The 16122-nt window shown below is 39.4% G+C and overlaps 2 protein-coding genes across 2 annotated transcripts in view; both read left to right on the top strand.

The window, feature by feature from the left end:
• Nucleotides 1-16122, top strand: part of LOC132908384 (small ribosomal subunit protein mS29) — a 193060-nt gene that overhangs the window by 145553 nt on the left and 31385 nt on the right. The window lies entirely within an intron of this gene.
• LOC132907938 (cytochrome P450 6k1-like) lies at nucleotides 10591-11854 on the top strand. The gene is made up of 2 exons (XM_060961392.1): nucleotides 10591-10900; nucleotides 11443-11854. Exons 1-2 carry the CDS (start codon nucleotides 10606-10608, stop codon nucleotides 11739-11741), a joined length of 594 nt encoding a protein of 197 aa, XP_060817375.1. The 5' UTR covers nucleotides 10591-10605; the 3' UTR covers nucleotides 11742-11854.

The following is a 16122-nucleotide window of genomic DNA, read 5'->3' on the forward strand; positions in this document are numbered from 1 at the left end:
AGGAAGCGAGCGCAGAATCGCTTACGGCGAAAGGACGACGGTGGATTAACAAATTCCTCCGATGCTTTTGAAGAAAACAAAGGTGCGCGACTTCGGATAACTTTGAACGCTTTTCGAAGGAGGAGATCGTTGGGCAGACCTTTCATCTCGGCTCGAATTTAGAATCGGGAGGAGAATCCAGGAAGTTTTCGAGTTTCGCTATGTAACGAAAATCGCGAACTCAGCAAAAACCATCATCTATAAGTATAATCTCTACGGTATACGTACTGGGAACATCCCAAACTGTTCTCGAACGGTGCCTTTACACTGTCAATATGCTGGTTCTCAACTAGAAGGATCAATATATATTGTCAATATGATATCGTTAATATTTATTGGAATATCGACAATATCACTGAGATTGACCGAGGGCACCCGAAAACATGCCTGAAAACATTCCTGTCTATGTTGTTGTCTCTGGTAACGCATTACCACTGGCCAAAACATTATCTTTCCCTAGACAGTTTCTCGTCTTTTTCTCAGTTATAGTATAACTGTAACAGAGGTAAACTCGCGTATCTCGCTTAGCTTCTGTAATGACACACTCGACCGAGCGTATCCGGTTTTGTTGCCTTTTTGAAGGAAACGAAAGAAAGAACGTTCATTCCCATCGGTCTTCGTTTGTTACTCGCTAGCAACATTTAACACTTTGTTTTCGCGTCGGTGTCGACAGTCGTGTTAACTCGTTACTTAATTACAACGAATTTCGAACCGATTTGCGCCAACTAAGTAGCCGTCGTGTCTTCTCTCTGTTATTTCGCGGGGCTTTTAAATACGTCCATGTTAGCGCGAAGGCAGAACGAATCCATTTTTCAAAGCCACAGAGCTTTCCGTTTGTGTCCCTTTTATACGGCAGACCTTCCCTCCGTCGCGGCAACAAGAACAAAAGGATTTCAAAGTAAATTCCTTAAACTCGGAGAATAGTTCCGTCCCCTTCCCATGGGCTTTTTGTTTGAAACAAGAGCAACTCGCAAGAGCAAGACTCTTTCAGACGAAAAGGACCTGTGGAAGATGTGCATATATGTACTCCACCAAACTATATGTTAGCGACGAACCGTAATAAATAGTATTCTACCATTTTTCATGGCCGTATGAATATTTAAATCTGTATCTCGGTATATTTCTGGTGCCAGCACGATATCTTCCGGTAGCGAGTAGAATTGCGTGTATGTAACCGAGATACGTACGGAAAAATCGATATGCAACTCTCTGTTCTTGCTAGACGGTTTGTATTGAATCGAAAGAAGCGAGTCGAAGCTGGGTTCGAGCGAATTGGAGTGAATTGTAGCGATCTAAACGATTTGAAGAGAATCGGGGGAAAATTGCAGTTTAAGTATATATTTCTGTTTATGGTACAATTATGTTAAAGATTTCTCTGTTTCCTTTTCGCAGTCTATGAATATGCAAAGTTATAACCTCGTAGCTTTCGAGTTGGCAATGCGCGAACTTTCGAACGCAACTGCAACGAGCATCGTCGTGAGTACACACGGCAACGGAAAGAAAGAACTGATAGAATGTCGAAATGCGCGAACTTTCGACAATAATTTCTCATATAACGTTCGTCGCTGAAACAGCGAAGTTCCCGTCATCTTCGGTTACTATGAAGAACTTTCGAAACAGCATCACAATGTAAATTTACGTGGAGCAAGCACGCTCAACCCCCGTACGTGGAAGTTCGCAAGTAATTGCGAGAATAATTAAGTTTTCGAATAAATACCGTTGGTACAAGCGCGAGGTGGTTCCGAGCTAAATGTTTCACAGTGGAACACACGAAAATCTAGTTTTCCCTTTACGCCAGCAATCCCGCTGTCTGCGTTTCCCTGGCCTGCGAGCGTGCGATATCCCGTGCTGGCTTGCAATTGAACAAACAAAAACAAGCGCCAACCGTGTGTCTCGATATTTTCAGAAAGGGAAGCAGATGCTTTCGCGAGGAATCTCGAGCTTCCGCGAAACCAACCGTTGCGTTGTAAAGAAGGCGACGTATATCGTCATGTTTCTTCGAGAAACGTAAAAAAGTACCGTGGACCTTAGCGACTCGGCTTTGTGGTTAAAGTAAAACAGGCGAAACGACGAAGAGACCAAAGGCGGCCAAGATGATGAAAAAGAAGGAAAGTTGAAGCACAATTTCGTCAGAGGGTTGGTTTTCGTCCAAAGTTGCCGCCGGAAGACGCCCTATTACTCAGCGGTATAAAATTATCAAGCGCGGTATACTAGCGTAATAAAAGGTGGTAAGAAAAGGAGGGTACCATAGCTCGGTAAGAGCACGATATGACGAGAGAAGCGGGGGGCTGGCGCCACATTAATTTACAGCCTCTAACGAAATAGAAAAAGTTTCCAAATTATAATTATGTAGAAAAAACATTGAAATTTATTATGCTCTGTGGACGGTGCCGGTCCTTTGTTAACAAGGATGGCCGGTGAATTTCACGAAGGCGAGGTAATTGGATCAACGTGGACCAACGCTCTTTCCTTGCGGGCCACCCCCCGAGTTTCTTTTTCCATTCGCGACCACCTTTCGCTTTAATGAAATGCAACGCCACGTGCATACGGATCTCCGGCAGATCAGTCCACTCTGCGGGTTCGTTTACCACCAACGGAAGTCTTGGTAATCCGGGCGAATTCCGCGCAGCAAATGTGCCAGCCACAAAGAATTAATTCTGCTTTCCCCCGCTCCTCCCTTTTCATTCTCTCTTGACGACGTTGCTGATTCGCAGTGCGCCCCCCCTCCCTCCCTCTACCCGACTACGTGGAATATCACCGAAATTGTCTAGCGTGAATTGAATCCAGGCAAATATACGTACACTGATTATGTAAATCTTAATGTAAAATTCTGCATATTTACTGTAGTTACGAAAACGATCCACGTATCAGCGAACAGGAAATTTTGCGTTACGATTTTACCCGACAGATTAGAATTTCCCCGCGAATTTTCTTCCTCTCTTTGACTATTATATCATAGATTTTAACGAGACACGATATAAATGTTGAACGAATCGACATTTCGAGCAGATGCGCTGCTGAATTTCTCAATTTCGAAGTTACTTCGGCGAATAAGTAGAACACAAAGAAACGCTCGGTTGCCCGTGTTCGAATCGGCAACTGCACGTCGCGATAGTGCGAACGAACCATTGGAAAACGGAATTGAAAACGATGCAAACACCACCGCGAGGAGACACTATCGATTCTCCCGCTAATAGGTTCGCGGTAAAGGGTAGGCAGACTGAATTTCACACCGTTACGTTTAAGGAAATTGCAAAAGTCCATTTTCAAGGCGTAACGGTACCGGTTCTGCTACGAGACAACGCGAACTCGCATAACTGTATGTACGTCCGTTCTACTATGCTCGGTATATTCGCAGAACGTTTCTGCTACGCGATTCGGTATGCGAAATATCGTCGACGAGTTACCATTCGTGGCACAAACACTTCCGCAAAATAAAAATTTCTTCTCTAAACGAATTTCGTTGCATCTCTCACCATTATGATAATCATCACGATGAGAAAGGCCAAAAAAGAGTGACAATAGCTTCTATTAGTGTCTCTCCCCTCACTTGTAGTCGATTACAGTTACCTTTATGCAGTTGATTCGATATACTTTTCAAGAGCGACAAGTCACAATTGCAAGGCGAAGTTCCGTTCGTTAATATTAACAGTGCTATCGACTAAGCTATACAATTTATACCGAAGAAATCAAAATGAATGATGAATGAAAATATGATAAAAATATACGATGCAAAAAGAAATACAGGCTTCTGTTCAAAATATGAATAAAATGATAAGGAATTCCGAACGAATGATCTTGAAAACGGTTACGTGTCTTTTCATCCTCGATGTTTCTTACGCTTCTAGAGAAAGAGTTAGAAAATTATCCGTCTCTCTCTTATTTTTCTTTCTTACGAAGAATTCTTCAGTTTCAACGAAACATCGTGAAACTACCCAAGGAAATCGGGAAAGGATACGTCTCTCTGTTTGCTTTTCTTTACGCTCGTCCCTCTGGGACACCTTTACGAAGGTAGAACGAACCTAAATTGCCACGAGAAGACTTTTTAAAGAATAAAGCTAATTGATGAGCTCGTGGAGTAAGATCCATGAGTAGATGTATTTGCAAACACCGTGACAAATAAAACTTGGATGAGTTAGAATTTATAGAGGCGAGCCAACTAACATCTAAATAATTTCCGATCTTTTATCATTTAAAATGAAACAATTTATATATTTCTCGCGAAGAAAAAGGGGATACTTGATTTATATCTATAAACATTTCTACTGGGTAGCAACATAAATGTATACATGTGGCATAATGTATAGTACTCAAATGTATTAAAAAAAGATGGGACATATCTATATGTCGGAGATGAAAGAATATCAGGACCTTTCTTTTGGAATTTTTCGGAAGACCCCCGATACTTTAGTCTAAACTTTTATTATAAATGTACTTAAATAATAAAACTTAGAAATAGTTGTTTATGAATTAATCCGATCATAGGTACACGTCCCTGCCGTGACCGTGAGCGACCCGTTATGTTACTTCGAGCCCAAGCCTACTGTCATAAATCTCGGGCACCCATACTCAGATTAAATCATAAACAACTATTTCTCAGTTTTTATTAATCAAGTACAGCTATAATGAAAAGTCTGGACTAAAGTATTGGGGACCTTCCCAAACATTCCAAAAGAAAGATCCCGATGTTCTTTCATCTCTGACATATATGTCGGATCATCTTTGAAAAATGAGACGTGTGATGAGTCCTGCTGCGAGTTGTCCATAGTTGTCTTATACTAGATGATATTTGTTTATGGGAATGTATTAGAAAAGTTAACAAGTGATATCGATGATTGAGTGATCGAGATGTCTATGACGATGAATTTAGGTTCGATAAGGAATACACGGTCAACGGGATGGCGATTGCGATTAGGAACTCGATGTACGTGTTCACTGGACTAGTCGAACTTATCGGATTGCCCCCAGTCCAAGTGAAACTGCCCTTATATACTCCTCTCCGTATTCCTCAGGTCAATCCCTGTTTTTAAGGAGAGTTATTTAATTACTTTATACCTCTGTTACGTACACGTCCCTGCCGTGACCGTGGTTACGTTCAGCGACCCGTTATGTTACTTCGAGCCCAAGCCTAGTGTCATAAATCTCGGGCACCCATACTCAGATTAAATCATAAACAACTATTTCTCAGTTTTCATTAATCAAGTACAGCTATAATGAAAAGTCTGGACTAAAGTATTGGGGACCTTCCCAAACATTCCAAAAGAAAGGTCCCGATGTCCCTTTATCTCCGACATATATATAGGGTGTAATCTTTTGTACTGAGAAGACAGTGAAACAGATTTAGATATAAAACAAGTTTTATGCTATATCTGCCTATCTGCACATGACTGGGCGAGCGTGGACAAAAAGAAAATAGATGATTAATTAAATAAAGAAGGTAAACCGCCGAGTGAATCAATAAGTGGCGAATTTATACTGCGTAACGGAAGGGAATCTCTGTCACGAAGAGGTTTACTTTCAAATGGTTGGAAAAACTAGCATATTCGGACTTTGTGATTTTTCCTTGTTTATTTTCCCTTTCGCTTCTGCCCCTTCCTTTCGCGAACGCTCGCAAAAGTCGCAATGACGATGAGTCACTCTTGAAATGCTTTTAGGCCGATTAGTCTGAATACGTGCCGTTTCGTGGCAGAAGGAAAACCGCCACACGACGCAGAATGCTTAGTAACCATCTGCACGGGAAGTTATATCACGCGCCTTGTAACTCGATGTGAAATCTTGTTGCGAATTCTCCGAATTGACCCGTGTACGCCATCAGAAATTCCTCCTGATACCAAATTGCGATACGATACGTTATTCGATAAAAACTCGAAAAAACACGATGTTAACGATCGTTCACTCGACAGATATCATTAAATGTTGAACTTTAACTGTCTATACTGTCTGCAATAAAGAGATAATATTACTTTCCAATGATTTTAGTAAAGTAATTTTCATGAGACGTGCTGTAAATACGTAATTAATTCTAAACATTGAAGCTACCTCTTTATTAGTACAAACCCTTCAATTCTGTTTCGTAATGATAAAAACGCGTTAATGAGCGAAAGTCGTTAACGAATATTGCGGTTTGCAGACACAAGACTTAAAGTTGATATTCTGATTCTCATCTTGAGGATTGAAGCATAGCCCATTAGCCCAGAAATAAAAGTAGCGCGATGAACAAGAAAATCGGTCACTGAAGATGACTACAAATGGAAAAGACATTCTTTTAGCTGCAATTAAAGTTACATATTTTGTATTCGCTGCGTAAAATAAAATTGACATTAAACGTCTTTTATAAATCGTACATATTTTTTTAACATTACGCGTTGCGTACTTCCGAATTTCTAACACGACATTATTTAATTTATAGACGACTAAAAATCCAACAAAATAAATATACGAAAAATACATGGATAAAAGCATCAGCATTGATTGAATTTTGCAAGCAAAAAAAAAAAAAGTGATGCCTATATCTAATGGATCTCAACTCGAACGGATTTCAACTCGACGATGTATCGACATATTCCAAAATTAAATAATTATCTTCGTTCCATCGATGAAGGATATTCGTATCAAACGTATGAGGAAAACTGTTCGAATCCATTGTTCGTCAACAAAACCGGATTCATAACTGGATAATAAACTAGAATTGCCAGCTATTGTTCAGCAACGGACGCAGTAATTAGCTTAAAAATAATTGAGCGCGTAATTATAATATAGCCAACGAAGGTACGCGTTCGCGTAGGGACACGCGGTGCATGAGTCTGGCAGCATGAGATACAACATTCGTTTCCCGGACGATGTATGTACGTTTCGTTAATCGATTAGCATTGATTTCGCATCGTATTTTCAATTGATGGCTGGATATTAACGCAGAATATATGTCGCCTAACACGTGTAATTATTAAGCCGACTATGATTATTAACTCGGTCCCATATATCGGCTGTCCTGTTATCTAATACTCGGCGCTTTAATCGTTCTAAAATCAGCGAAAGTCATACATACGTTTTCGAGCAGAGGCATCGGCACGCATGCAAAGAGAATCGTGCCAAATGATAGTGCATTCAACTGCGCCACCGATCATTAGGCCAACTAATAAAACGCCTTTTACGTTATCGATCGTCGAAATTCAATTCCATCGAACATTAAGGTAACTATCAAAAACGTCGATAGGTGTTCGAGTCACAAAACGATAGGTAATTATTGTAAGGGAATAGAGGAACCGCGATGTAAGATGAAACGTTACGACGATACAAAGATATAATTATTCAGATCGATTGATTTTCGTGAGTCTCCTAGGTTATTCCGTATCATAGCTCAAATTTCGAAGCGGCAACCGGGTTACCGCAAAAGAAACAACATAATGATACACCGGAATACGGACGGCTAGCCAATTTCAACCTGCAAAACCGGCTAAGCTCTCAGCGGGAACATAACAGCAGGTTACGAATAAGAAACTTGTTCGTCCTTCGTTTAAAGGCTTGGTTTCAGCGAATCGAATATCGTTTGGTAATATCGTGCGCCTCGGGTTTAACGCAAAAAGAATGACGAGAAAAAAATTGAGAGCGTAACTCTTTCGAGATGAGACGATTGTTTGGTAGATTCAAGTGGAACCGAAAGCAGGAAATGATTATGAAATAATAGCCGTGAAGGATTTCATACGCGCAATGTTATAATACACAGTCGTGTATCTGTAGCAATTATAATATATAAATAATTAGGAAATATATGGTTAAATATACATTGGAAGAAATATATTGTTGAAAACAGTTAAATTATAGCTGTTATTAACAAAAAGTTTCGGTACAGTCGTATAAAAGGATATTTAGATATCTTGGGTCTCTAACGTGTTCCGTACAAAAGAAAGCTCTCTTTTCTTCCGCTTTCTGTATCAATACCTACACTATCACAATGAAATCTCAACATAGGATTGTCGATTGAAAGTACGATCGAGAAGTGGTTTCAGGCGTACTCTCTTCTCTACAAGGCAACTGTAAATATCGATGCAGCTTTGCCGTGTGCAATGTGTTCACAGATCGAAAAAGAAACAACGGGGGTGGAAGAGGACTGAAAATCGTAAGACAAATTCCTTTCCTTCGGCAATAATATCAGCTGGAAATTTGAATGTAAATCGGACGATCGAACATGCACGCGTCTGTCAGTTTAAAGAATTTCAAAAATTGATTTTGTCTACTTACCCGAGGCGCCCTACGTTCATTGTAACGTCTGGATCCTCTGTCTTCGAGAAACGAGAGCCATACCTGCAACATAAAATCACATCGTTAGGGACCACGTTTCCAATCAGAACGTCGATGTGTGCTTTTCGTTTTTTCTCTTTTTTCAAGTTCACGCTCCCTTTGGTGCCAAATTTCATTCCGCTTTTACAATGCCATAAATTTACGATGAGAAAAGACGCGATGGTTCGAAAGTGACAGACGAATCGACGGTACGAGAAGCTGGACCCAGCTGCATCCTCGAATCCTGGGAACCCATAAACGACGATGCAGCTTGGCCAGCATCGAAGAAGAAACAACGCGATAGCGCAAAAAGAAATTGCAAAGTGTGAGAGAGAAGGAAGGACAAATGATAAAGAGAAGATCGAAGGAAAGACAGGGATGGAGGATAGAAAATGGATAAACTGGAAAAAGAGGATACGGAAGAAAAAGCAAGGTTGAGAGTAAAACAGAAGCAGGAGGCAAGAGAGATGAGATATAACCGTAAAAGGGGTATAGAAAAAGGAAAGAGAAACCACGGTGCAGAAATAAAAGTGTAGTAGTCGAGCCTCTGAGGCAGACTCAAAGTACACGAAGTCATAGCGGATAAAAGGGGTTGCCGAGATAAATATCTAAAACGTCATGCGTAAAGTTTTAATGAATTAAAGAGAAGTTCCCGTTCATCGTCGCCGCTCTTATTCAGTTCAGAACACGGAGACGCGTACGACCACCTGAATAGTACGACGTTTTTGTCTTTCTCTTTCTTCCCTTCCTTTTCTATTCTTTTCTTTCCTATTTCTTTCGTTCCTTTTCGCTTCCTCGTACCTTCTCTGCGTACTCGCTTGCGGTCTCGCCAAAAGAACTCGAAAGAGAGTGGAGAAACAACGGGTAGAAAAGCTGGAAAGTAAAGGACGACACTTTCTTTGATCAGGATGAAGGCGCGCCGTGAACGAACCTAAACTTTCATCGGCACAAACGTAACATCGTGTCTGCAAGGTCTATTTATTTAATTAAATTCCAATCGTCACACGTGTATACAACGCTTGCTCATCTCCTTCATTAAGAAGATTATTGATTTAGTAGTAAACTAGATAGAAAGGGAAGATAGGAATATGACTCAGGTAGAAATCTTTGGAGAAGCGCAGATGTTATTACTATCCATAATACAAGTTGTTGCATGTTTCGCACTCAAACCGGTAAAAAATCTTGCCAAAAAACGTCAAGAAGGCTCCCACCTTCGATCTTACAACTTCTGTAACATATAAATCCAAACCCCTCCTTCCAAACACCGACATATCGGTACACAAATATTACTTTATTAACATGATGAGATAACATATATATAATCACTGCTGATGATACAAAGTTCATTTAAATAACTTACATTGCAAGATTCGGAAACGTTTTCTCATTTTGTGCAAATCTGAATTTGGTATCTGTTACCTCATAGTGCTTGTGACAACTGAAGTATTCGTTTCATAGGGATACATACTTATATTTCACTGTAAAACCTACGGAAGAATTAAGCTATTTCTACTAATCTTCTATCATTTATAGATTTTTTTTTTTATTTTATTTTGGTTTTTACAATTTGTCCTGAAGAACATTTATTAAAGTGTTATATCTCATTGTTAAATAAAAAAATAAAATAAAATAAATATAGCATGTGGGTGGCTACCCCCAGCGGGGTGCCAGCTTCGTGTTTTCTAAGTTATATCTTTTATGAGGTCTATTGGGTGTTTCATAATTTATAGATGAGTTTCGTTCTTTATTTTGTAAATTAAATTCAAATGTGACGCGACTCTGATTCCCGATGTTATGTATACTGCAATATGTTATCATTTCCTCCTTTTCTGAATAATTTACTTAGCTTTAATCGAATGGTATTCGGTTAATTACACTAAAATTTTACTGTTTCTTCAAATCCAAACAATCATACAGATCAGTCAGGGATGCAATCATTAAACTGTCACTGAAATGATTCCTTTTTGAGAAAATGATTTACATTTATCTTCCAACTATTCTACCATTTGAACAAACTACGTCCATCGCGTAGAATATAGTTTTCTTAAATGGTATTCCTTTTCTAATATTCTCCGCTCCTTGATGAAAATTCTAATTTGGAATCATTCCACGCGAAACGCCAGAATATTCAACGTTCTGTGCCAGCAAATTACTCGTTGATTAAATAACATACAATTGTGTCCAAAAAGAAAGCCAGTTCTACTATCATATTTCATCTTTTTAATCTAGAGACACGTGAGAAGCAAATAAATAGCGTGTAAGGAATGTTAAAACGTAGTTGTAAACACAATGATAAATATAATTGTTTCGCAGATTACGACGTTACCATATCTCGATATGGTTATTTCGGAAACCTTTCGTAAATATCCACTTTTAGCATTTTTGGATCGAATTGCCCTTACCGATTACAAAGTGCCTAATTCCGATCTGGTGATAGAGAAAGGTACCCCAATATACGTTTCGATGATGGGTTTACACTACGATCCGCGATACTTTCCAAATCCAGAAAAATACGATCCACTCGGATTCACCGAGGAAGCCAAAAATACCAGGCGAAATTTCATCTACCTTTCCTTTGGTGACTGACCCCGCATCTACATTGGTTAGTAAAATTTGTCAAAATATTTTCTAACATTTTTAACGTTAGAACTATCAATGGCAAAAGTATGAAAATAGTATTTAAATAGTCGAAATGAAATACATATATGTGCAGAAATACGTACTACAAGGATATATATCTCAAGAGTATTCTTTCTTTAAAAGATATCTATTTTTCTAAGGATGACGTATATGCTTTTGTCCCAGAACAATTTGCAATCAGTTTTATTAAGATATATAAAATGTTATAAGCGGAAATCATAATCTCAACTTTCATCAATCTCGCGGTACTCACTTAGCAACATTACTTTTATGAAGAGATAATCATATCGTCATAGATATCTTCCATTTCACAATTGTCGACAATCTTTAGGCGCTTCTAAATCTCGCTATGTGCATGACCTGATTGTCCATAATCTAATAAATATAAAATTGTAACTGATATAATTTAAAAAATTAAAAAATACATTAGCAGTTACGAAGCACTCAAAAGATTCGTTCGTATTATACGTAATTAAAAATTTGCCCTCTCACGAATGTGGCAGAAAATTTATGCGTTCCAGTACCGGTTTGTATCTTTCAACTTTCTGTTGGCTGTCACTTTTAATTTTACTCACGATAATTTCTCTCTTTTATTCTTCGTTTCAGGTATGCCATTGGGACTTATGCAATCCAAACTTGGAGTTGTACAAATATTGAAGGACCACGAAGTTTCGCCTTGTGAAAAAACCAAAATTCCAATAGTTCTAGATCCCTACGCACTCACCATGACAGCTTTAGGAGGAATGTATCTCAACATTCGAAAGACTGCCACTACTGCTGGTTAAACGAAGCTAAAGATTTACGAATCGCGTCATGCATTCCAATTTTCTGCTTTGCTTGTGATAATTTCGATATAATTTACTACTGAATCGGTGAAGTTGAACAAAGGACTGTTCAACAAAGCTAGAAAAATTATTTAATAGTATTATTGGATTGTATTATTATTTAATATTTATCTTAAAAAATATATGAATACTTAACAGAATTTGTAAATAAATAATTTCTTGTAAAATTTTTGTGTAGGATTTGAACGTGTATTCAGGCCCCGCAAAATTTTTGAACCCGGACCCGCAAAAGGTCACGCCGGCCCTGTCCGTATACGATACGGACGCTGCAAAGCTGGCAGGTAGAACCGACTTGCAGTCGGTAAATTAGTCCCTGAGCAGCATCAGGTTGAGAAAGGGTAGAGCAAAGGAGGGAGAGAGTGTGTGTGTGTGTGTGTATGAGCTGAGGAAGAGAGACAGAAGAAAAGAGAAGATCAAAGTAGATTAAGCTAGATAGGGACAGAAGAGAAAGGCACAACCGAGAAGGATGGAAAGCAAACGAGCCAAAGGATGAAGAAGAAAGGACAGAGCAGATGCAAGATTCTTGGCGGGGTCAAGCCTCCCGGCATCTCCGAGAACGGCTCTCCATCCTCCTTACTACCATCTTGCTCCTTATCTTGGGCCTCATTCTTCGGTTTCTTCGGCAGCTTCGTGGTAAAAAAGTAACGGACACGTATACAGCCTTAAGCGTGGAATCACACGCACAGAGGAGATCCGGCCGGTTATTTTCCCCACCAGACCTACCTAGAAGATCTCGAACTGGTCCAGGCAGGTTGGCGATCGCGTGTTGCTCGCGTGGCCGAGACGAACCGAGCAACCACGGAAACTGCCGAGTCTAGCTATTACACAAATTGCGCTATTATACGTAATAGCGCTTAAAAAAATAACGGATAGATAAAGCGCCATGAAACAAATGTCAAGAGAGAAGCGACAGAAGAAAGAATGGCGGGCACGATCCAGTGGCAAAGGACGGCGAATGTCATTACGGGATCTCTCGCCGAGAGACACAGAATTGCCAACGGTGGTGCTCTTCGGAGCGACTTGCGGCTTCGACCTGACGAACCTTATCTCTCGCATGTCCGTTTACGAAGCAGTTGCCTCTAGATTAGCTTATTAAACTCTCGCGAACGCTTTCCTTTTCTTCTTAAACTCTGTTTGTTCGGCTTGAAACTAATTGTGTTTGCTCTTATTACGGCGCGTAAATATTATTAGAAAATATCGTCGGTTATATTTCTCACGCCGCGATGATAAACTGGAAAAACGGTGCGAATATTTCTAAAATTGTGCAGACTGACGGACGAGCACGTGTCTATTCGAGGATTATTTATTGACAGGAATCAACGACTGTTTACATAATTCCCCTACGATCGATGATCGATCAGTAATATATTTTAAAACTATGAATTCGACTAGTCATTGAAAGACAGTGATATTTTTAATAAACACGAGTCTCGTTATCCCCATGATTTCTACGAATCATGTCATATGGATAGATATAGGAACAAATATCTCCGATCTACGTACGTATTCATTTGCATATATTAAGCAAAAAAGTTGCTATTTCTTCCAAAGGTGTCTCCTAAAGTACGTTCATTGCTAATTTATTCACGATTACGGTACCTTGTAAAAATGTGGGAGAGAAAAAGAAAGTTTTTAACCGAATTGGTCTTTTATTAGATTCAAAGGTACTCGATACAGCAAAGACACAGTCTCCTTGAAACGATAGCTCATAGCCTTACGAGCTGTTACGCTATGAGAGGAACCTCGCTGCCAGAGGCGATCACGGGAATTACACGTGAAATGATACTGAATCATGCTTTTATATGAGATATTTACATGTCTAATGTTACGTAGGGAGGACGTAGCTGATATAAACCAAATTATTTACTGAGCCAGCTAGTCGATCAAACAGCCGATTAGCCAGTTTCTTTTCAATCTAAATCTAATAATCAACGAAAACTGTATGACAATGTATTTATTAAAATAAATCCTCTCATACACGGATTAATAGCCTACCTTCTTGGAAGAGAATATTGTGTTTTAATGCTCGGAGTTATTCGCTAAATGGGAATACCATTACCAATTTAGATTATCCCAGAAGACAAAGGAGAGTTCTTACGAAAAGTTAAAATGAAAGTGCGTCTGATTTATAAAATTGAAAGACCGAAGCTTAAAGCGCAGCATCACAACTAAAATGATATATAACGAAAGTTTGGCTCGAATCGATTTCTTTCTCGCTTTCGAGGCAATTAATCGCACGCCCGAAACAACACAAGAAATCAAGTGGAAATAAATTAAAAGACAGTGAAAAATTATTTGTCAGACGATGGGAGCGCAAGTGGAAATTGGAATACGTGCACTTAAAACCGGCACGAGCTATCCACGCTCTTAATTACTAAGTGTCTGCAGGATGATCGATGAAACCGAGAGCATTTCCGTTCGCAATTGTTTCACGTGACTATAATACTTCCTAAATCGTGCTTCCTCGCACCCTGCAATACGCGCACACATATGCTGGCCTCCCCTTAATGCATAACTACGAACGATTAAGCTTGCCGAGAAATTAAGAGAACATTGTTGGATCCTTAATGTCTGTAGTTCTCCATTATATTCGGTGTATATCAGGGAGTAATACCGTTTAACTACATCCAGCGCGATTTCATTTACCCCAGGCACGTTTAAATCCCTCCGCGAGACTGTTTCAAGGTCCGCGAATCGCGAGTCCATTTTCAAAGACATCCAGTGTTAATAACGGAAGCAAGATTGCGAAAAGCGCGCGCCCACGTGGCACAGTTAAATCTAACAAATTCGCGCTCGTCTCGCTGCATTAAGCAATTAGAATTCAAATGTTCTCCTGCGATATAAAATTTCGTTGAAATTAGTTTGCTTATGTAAATGGTAAATTTCACCAACGCCCTATCTAACGATCGTACACCCAACGATTATATCCCTTTCTTTTCTTTTCCCTCGACCCCTTGTTTCGTTTGGCCGGTGAATGCAGAGCACCAGAGTCGGACTATAGCCGGTACGATGATAACAGCTACTACAATAGGGGAACAACGTAAAATCCAGAAAATCAATCCAATGTAACAACCGGCTTAACTACGATTCCGGCGGTGTATAATCAACGAAAACGTGTGTAAGCGTGATGAAAAAAAATATTGCTCGCGGTTTCCCATTTCAGTTTGCGTTCCATTGATTCCAGCCGACCAGACTAGAACGTTTGTGTTCGTGGCTTTAATCAAATTTGCATTTCTCGTGCGCGCTCACGGGCGCATTATCGATGTCAGTTTTACGGCGATGGTGTCAGTTAGAATGCCACAAATCGCATCTCGATGTTGCAGGTTTTGACCGTTGTTGAAAAGCTATGAATCGCGGCTACGGGGATTACGAGTTTGAAAGGATCTAACAGCGAAATACATTCGAGCGCGAGAATGATATATGGTTACATTTTCTTCGCCGGTTCAGCTGGTTGCTAGTTACCATTATCAATCGATATAACGACATCGAAAATAATAAAATTTTGATCGAACGATAGGGTATTTATTCGAATATGTTTCGAACGTTTGATTTTATTTCAAGCGAACGATCTCACGATCCGTTTGAATTCGATTCGACAATTTTCCGCTAAACCATAAGCAAGTAATCAAACCCTTCGAGCAATTATTGACTCGAATATAGTACAATTTTTTCCCATTCTAACTATTAACTACGAAGGAATTAAACGCTAATAAACATCGAACGGGGCGGGTGCATTTTTAATTAGTTTCGCTGCACGGCTAAATACCTTAAATAAAATTTACTTAAATCGCGCAGGATAAAAAAGTAACCGAATGGAATTACCAATTTCGTCGCATATACAAAGATTATAATTTATATTTATGAAATAACAGCATACAAAATATACAACATTCCTGCCAAAGATTTGGTTAAAGGTTGACCATTTAACCCGATTATTTACCCATTTTTTATTCATTCTCCAACGGTCAATATGAAATAAACCGTTCGCGAAAGTTGACCAAATATCGCATGCGCGTCGAAACATAATTAGTACGCGTCTATCGGAGGGAGGAGGGAGACTTCAAAGAAACCCCGTCCCCAATTTGTTATCTCATTATTTGCCGGACAATTTATCGCTCCGTTGCAATCAGAAACGCGAAACTAAACCACATATATTTACAGTAAACCTACTTACATATATGCGTCGATCCAATTATCGAGAAAGCTTTTTCATGGAAAATTGTGCTATCCAATTCAACCAAATCAACAGGGAACATTCAATTTCAGAATATCAAGCTGTTACGAGACAAATTAAAACGCATATACGAGTCTCGACAGCTGC

Source organism: Bombus pascuorum, chromosome 6 (assembly GCF_905332965.1).
Source record: "Bombus pascuorum chromosome 6, iyBomPasc1.1, whole genome shotgun sequence".
NCBI lineage: Eukaryota > Metazoa > Arthropoda > Insecta > Hymenoptera > Apidae > Bombus > Bombus pascuorum.

Bases quoted from the DNA above. Each gene is read 5' to 3' on its own strand.
- LOC132907938 (XM_060961392.1), top strand. From the start codon at position 10,606: ATGATAAATATAATTGTTTCGCAGATTACGACGTTACCATATCTCGAT. The intron at 10,901-11,442 runs GACCCCGCATCT...AAAAATTTGCCC, and splicing joins CTACCTTTCCTTTGGTGACT to TCTCACGAATGTGGCAGAAA.